Source organism: Fukomys damarensis, unplaced genomic scaffold (genome assembly GCF_012274545.1).
Source record: "Fukomys damarensis isolate Sample0158 unplaced genomic scaffold, DMR_v1.0_HiC HiC_scaffold_20, whole genome shotgun sequence".
NCBI classification, from domain to species: Eukaryota; Metazoa; Chordata; class Mammalia; order Rodentia; family Bathyergidae; genus Fukomys; species Fukomys damarensis.
In genome coordinates this window covers 1,937,806-1,944,185 of record NW_022900932.1, presented here as the reverse complement: position 1 = coordinate 1,944,185, position 6,380 = coordinate 1,937,806, and the positions used below count along the sequence as shown (strand labels likewise).

The following is a 6,380-nucleotide window of genomic DNA, read 5'->3' as shown; positions in this document are numbered from 1 at the left end:
GGCGCCGCGTTGGGTGAGTGTGGGGCGCCCCGGAACCCGAGGCGGACGAGGCCAGGCCAGCGCCGGCACCGGGTCCTTCCCGCCTCTTTCAGGGGAGATGCTGATCCCGCACTACTCTGGCCGCGTCGTCGACATCCTGGGGGGTGATTTCGACCCCGATGCCTTTGCCAGCGCCATCTTCCTCATGTGCCTGTTCTCCGTTGGGAGGTAGGTGAGGCCAGGTGGGGCCCTTCGTGAGCCCGGCTCCTTAGCGGAGCGGAGCCCTGGCTTCCCAAGTCTGCTCCACACACCTTTGGGCAGGAAGCGCAAGACACCTAAAAGGAGGGTGTCTGTGCTTATGTAGTGCTTATTCGGTTCTACCCGTCCATTCGTTTCTCTGTTCACACTTATCCAGCATCCCAAAGCTCTTATTACATTACTACGGGCGCCTGTTTTCTGGAGTTTATGTTACTCAGTTACGAATCTGGCCGGTGTCACGCAGGAGTCCGTGTCAAATACAGTGGCTTTCAGTCGCCTCTCTTTCTAGCTCCATGAACCCGTTTCTCTGCAGCCTCCCAGCCCCAGGCCTCTCTCCCGCCTCTCTGCAGGGTCCCCTCCTGGCAGGGTGGCCTCTCCCCGACCTCTTCCTTTCTCTCTCTGAAGCTCTCACTTGGAGGTTACCAGGTTCTTTCTAGCAACTTTACTCTTCTCCTTCCTTTGCCTGCCCTCCTTTTAGCCCTCCTGGAAACAGGATGGGGTGAGCACAGCAGTTGAGGTGCAGGGTCTCCGGAGGCCCCCAGTCCCCTGCCCTCAGCCCGGCCCGGCTCCATGCTGCGCCTTTTCATGGGCCGTCTTTCATTTTGAATATCCTCAGAAACCAGAGCCTGTGATCTTGGGGCTCTGGGAAGCTGAGGCAGGATGACCACAAGTTAGAGCCCAGCCTGGGCAGTCTAGTGACTTGGGCAGACCCTGTGAGGGGGGAAAACGTAAAAAGGGGCAAAAGTTGTATCTCAGAGGGTTTAGCTGCAGCACTGCAAACAGAAAACAAAACTAAACAAAAACCAGGGCCTCGCTGTGCCTGTTCTGCACCTGCGTCTTCCCATTGAGACGCACTACTCAAATATGAACTTCTGACCCATCAACCCACTGCTGCTGCTTTTATTCCTCCCCGGGTGAGGCCGCAGTTCTCTTTGGCTTTTCTGTAGCATTTGGCTCTTTCCTTTATTGATCGTTTAGCTTTATGACCCTTTTTCTATTTTTCTCATCTGCTCAGCTTCCTTGAGAGAGCTTCCCTCCTTTGGACCCTTAACTCTGGCCTTTCTGACTCAGTTTTGCTTTAATCTTTAAGAGCATTTCCCACTGACCTAGCTCAGCTCCGCCCTGTGGCCGATCCCCAGACTCACGTTCCCACTGAGCCCCTGCCCTGCGATCCCAGTCGCCCCTCGGGGTTCCTGTCACGCAGCGCTCTCTGACCTCACGTTCCCATGCCGACTGCAATCCGTCTCACCCCGTCCTGGTCTGCCTGAAAGAGACGCGCTCTTACTCTGATTCCCGAAGCCCTCCGTATCACAGGCTTTGAGTATCAGCACCGTTGATGTCTTCCCAGCTCAGACACCAGCCCTGCCATGTCCTGCTGTGCGCGGGTCCTTTCTCTCCATTCTACCGTGAGCGCCAGAGTCCAAACCCTTACGAGTTCGTGCATGGTTATCCCAAACGACTTCTAAGTATGCTAACTCAGTTTGCCTTAGAATCTCATATTATGCAAAGTGATGCCTCATGCTTTTTCTATTTTTACCTTTGAGTTTTATTGTGAAACCTTGGTTTATCCAGGACAAGTTCTCCGAGGATGGGAGGAGGGTCAGTAAGACTCTAGGGCTCTAGAGAGTGGGAGGTCAGGGAGATTTTTGCCGAGGTCCCCACAGTGAAGTATCTGTGACTGTGAAAGAGGGGTTTGATGCCGGGAGGAAAAGACCAAGGCGGAGGAGAGGCCCAAAGGGACACCGCATGGGAGCCAGGCCGGAGCGAGCCCTGGGCCATTCCTTCTCCCCGTGTCTGTCACGTAGCGAACCCCGCGAGTACTTGTGCATTTTTGCCTGTGGTCAGTTGGTTCCCACAGCCGGTCAGGTGTCCACCGTTTCTGCTCTGCAGCCCCGCCTCCCTTCCCTTTATTCGTGGTCTGCGTGCTCTGCTTCTGCATCTCCTTTAACTCTGGCTCCCTCCTCTGCTTCTCTTACCTCTGCCTTCGCTGTATCTCGCTCTCCCCTCACCTCCTCCGTGCTCCTCCGGCCTGCAGCTCACTGTCCGGAGGCTGCCGAGGAGGCTTGTTTACCCTCATCATGTCCAGAATCAACCTGAGGATCCGTGAGAAGCTTTTCTCCTCCCTGCTGCGTCAGGACCTCGGCTTCTTCCAGGAGACGAAGACAGGTGGGGCCTGGAGTCCGGGTCAGGGCTTCCCCGCCTCCTTGTCCCTCCGTTACCCGCCCATGCGCCGGGCCTCCCTGGGACAGAGGACGAAGCGTCCGCAGCTCTGCCGGTGGCGGAGACCTAGGGGCCTCTGCGGTGCGGCGTGTGACGGCCTCACCCGCTCTGTCCCCCAGGGGAGCTGCACTCGCGGCTGAGCTCGGACACCACCCTCATGAGCTCCTGGCTTCCTTTAAACGCCAACGTCTTCCTCCGGAGCCTGGTGAAAGCGTTGGGGCTGTACAGCTTCATGTTCAGCGTGTCGCCGCGCCTCACCCTGCTGTCTCTGCTCCACCTGCCCATGAAGCTGACCGCTGATAAGGTGTACAGCGCCCGCCGGCAGGTGTGTGTGGGGAGCGTACCACTGAGGGGCAAGGAGGCCTCTCAGACGCCTTAGAGGGGCTCTTCCCCGTCAGCCCTTAGAGGATACTGTGTGCTGGTGCCACATTCTGCTCGTTCTGTCGTCTTTCGAGGGACACGGAGCTCTGTGACCCCCTGGCGCTGTGACGTGTGTGTGTGTGTGTAAGAGGGGGCATTTTCCTGGGGAGACGATATCTTTCACGAGCTGCTCAAAGGAGTCCGTACATACCCTCCTTACAAAAATCAGGTTCTTTCCTTTAAAATCAGCAGAAGGAGTTTGGCCGGAGTGTAGCGGAGGGAGGAAGTGCGTTGGGAATCTCGGGTCTGAGTGTCTGCTAAACTGTGGCTCTTTCTCTCTTGTGCTGGTCTCTTGGCCGCTCAGACCAGTGTTAGGTGCACAGTCTGGCGGCAGTGGGCACCACCTCGTGGCTGTGCACCCCGCTGCGGTCTCTCTTCGGAACTGCTCCTTCCGGAGGTGAAACGCTGCCCCGGGAAAGCCTGCCCCGCTCCCCTCACTTTAGCCGCCTCCCCACTTTCTTCTCAGTGACCTTGGTCACTCCGGGGGCCGCGCCTCAGTGGACTCTTGCGGTTTTTGTCTTACTGACTGGCGCAGTGCACTGGCAGAAGGTCTTCAAGGTGCGCCCTGTTGTAGTACGGGTCAGGGTTTGCGCCCCTCTCCAGGCAGAAGGATTGGCGTGTAGACCACGTTCTGCTGGCCGAGCCGTCGGCGGATGGACGTGTGGGAGGTGCCCGGTTCTTGGCTGCGGGGAACAGGGCTGCTCGTGGATGTACAAACACCTGCCCGGACCTTGCTTTCAGTTCTGGGTGTATTCTGAGGAGTAATTGCTGGGTAACGTGGTAATTCTATTCTCTGTATTTTGAGGAACTGCTCTATTATTTTCCAGAGCAGCTTCTGCAGTTAGTTTGCACCAGCAATGCAGGAGGTCTCCAATTTCTTCACACTCCTGTCACCACTTACTATTGTTTGCTGTTTTTCAGAAATAATAGCTGCTCCAATGCTTGCGATGCAGTTTGTGTGGTTCTGACTGCATTTCCCGATAATCAGTGATGCTGTGTTTGTTGGACACCTTTTTTCAGGGCTGGGAATTGAACCCAGGGCCATGTGCCGGGCAAGAACTCTGCCACTGGGCTGCCCCACGACCCCTTTTGGGACATCTTTATTTTACTGAATTTTATTTTGTTTTATTTTACCCCATTCCTCTCTCAAGTCCCCTCCCTGTGTACAAAAGCTTTGATTCCATTTTTCCTTCTATTTTCACTTTTTTTTCCTTGTCCCTTCCTCTCTCCCTGCCTCCTCCCTTGGTCCCCTTCCCATCTGAACACTTTCTTCCCACTTCCCGAATCCATTGTACATCTCAGTCCTTATAGTCACAGGATGTTTTTATTTATTTGGACAAATGTCTACTCAATTTCCTTGGCCATTTTTAAATTAGGGCTTTTTTTTTTTTGGTTAATGTTGAATTGTAGGCATCCTTGATATCTTTGGATATTAATTCCTTATCAGACATAATTTAAAAATGTTTTCTCGCATTTTGTGGAGGTCTTTTTGCTGTTGATAGGACGGTGATGGCCCAAAACTTAATTTTGATGAAGTCCGGTTTATCTGTCCCTTATTGCCTACATATATTTTTTATCGCCTATATTTTTGGTACACCTAAGAAATCGTTGACTGGTCTAGCAGTCTCACGAAGCTTTTCTTCGGTGAGGTTTTCGGTGCGTTTTCAGTTCCCTCAGGAAGCTCCCACTTCCTCCTCACCAGACAGTGGGGGTGGAAGAGCTACCTTACGTGAAGGTTAGAAAAGGAGCATTTGTTTCCTACACTGCTAGCGACCTGACGCTGTATTGGTCCAGCCCTCCCCGCTGCTCTTTTCTTCCCGGTGAGCGGAGTGAGAGCGACCGGAGAGCAGCGGGATGCGCTTGGGGGAGCGGGGGCCCCGAGGGCTGCAGTGAGACGGGACATCCGTCCGCCGCCCCACTCTTGCAGGCCTTGCTTCTGGAGATCCAGGACGCAGTGGCGAAGGCAGGGCAGGTGGTGCGGGAGGCGGTTGGAGGGCTGCAGACCGTGCGCAGTTTCGGGGCGGAGGAGCTGGAGGTCTGGCGCTACAAGGAGGCCCTGGAGCGGTGCCGGCAGCTGTGGTGGCGTCGAGACCTGGAAAAGGGCCTGTACGACCTGGTCGGGAAGGTGAGACGGCCACGTGTTGGGGAGGTGGCGGGGGGAGGGGCGGGGACGGGAGGCCGCCCTCAGCCTCGCCTCTTCCTCTCCTCTCCCAGCTGCTGCACCTGGGCGCGCAGGTGCTGATGCTGCACAGTGGGCTGCAGCAGATCGAGGCCGGCGAGATCACCCGCGGCGCGCTGCTGTCCTTTCTGCTCTACCAGGAGGACGTGGGGCACCATGTGCACGTGAGTGGGGAGCCTTGCTCGCTCCTGCCTTTACCCTCGCTGTCTCTGGGTCTCGGGCTTTATTTATTCCCCTTGAAAAAATACAGAACAGAACGTAAGGCTCGAACTAATTCTGTAATGTAATTTCAAACATATTAAAAAACCAGACAAAACAGATATCAGAACCCGCACGTACCCAGCACCCGCATGAGCAGTGGTCACCTCATGCCTAACCTGTTTGATCTGTGCCCTCACTTCTCGCCAGTATTATTATTATTTTTTGTTTTGTTTTGTGTTTTTTTTTTTTTGAGACAGGGTCTCACCATGTACTCGAGGCAGGTGGTGGAACCATTGAGCCAAATCCCCGGCCCCATAGTTGAGACTGACCTGGAACTCACTATGTAGCCCAGGCTGGTCTCTTAACTCACAGCAATCCTCCTGCCTCAGCCTCCCAAGTGCTGGGATTACAGGCGTGCACCACCACGCCTGGCTAACACCAGTATTATTTCAATTCAAATTTAAGATATGTAACTCAAGAGTATATAATATCTGTAAAATAAAAGCATCTAGAATAACGCATAACCTCATAGTCATTATAACTTCTAAAAATTGGCAACAATTCCTAAAATTGACCAAATGCAGTCATTGGTCAATTTTCTACCTGTTTTATGTGGTGCAGTAGCTCACATCAGGATCCAGATAAGGTCCACTCGTTATGATTTGCTGATACATCTTTTAAGACTCTGTCTAAAATTTTCTTCTTATATTTATTTGGTGAGGAAATAGGCTGTTTGTCCTGTAGCATTTTTGTCCTGTTGGATTTCTTTGATTGAATGCTTGTGGTATTAATATGTTCCTCTGCCTCTAGAATATTTCCATTGGTAGATAAATCTAGTAGTTTGTGAGGTTCCAGTTTTTAAAAAAATTTAATTTATTGGCACATTCTAGGTCGACAGTACAGTTACATTCATTACTGGGATCTTGGACCTTTACATGCCAGGTCTTGGTTCTCATTTTTTCCCCCTGTCCCCACCCTCCCTTCACCCTCCCTTCCCCTCCCCCCTCCAAACACTTTAATTTCATTTTTACATTTTCTCATATTTTTTTCCTTTTCCCTTGTTCCCCCTTCCCTATCCTTCTTACTGTCCCTACACCTTTGGTCCTTTTCTTCCTATTTGCTA

At 53.1% G+C, this 6,380-nt stretch overlaps 1 protein-coding gene across 1 annotated transcript in view; it reads left to right on the top strand.

The window, feature by feature from the left end:
- The first annotated feature begins 6 nt into the window (after nt 1–6).
- Nucleotides 7–6,380, top strand: part of Tap2 (transporter 2, ATP binding cassette subfamily B member) — a 9,870-nt gene continuing 3,496 nt past the window's right edge. The window contains exons 1-6 of the mRNA XM_019204717.1: nt 7–13; nt 93–207; nt 2,273–2,403; nt 2,577–2,782; nt 4,805–5,002; nt 5,092–5,220. Coding sequence (XP_019060262.1) covers nt 98–207; nt 2,273–2,403; nt 2,577–2,782; nt 4,805–5,002; nt 5,092–5,220 — 774 coding nt within the window. The 5' untranslated portion in view covers nt 7–13; nt 93–97. The remainder of the gene's footprint in view (nt 14–92; nt 208–2,272; nt 2,404–2,576; nt 2,783–4,804; nt 5,003–5,091; nt 5,221–6,380) is intronic.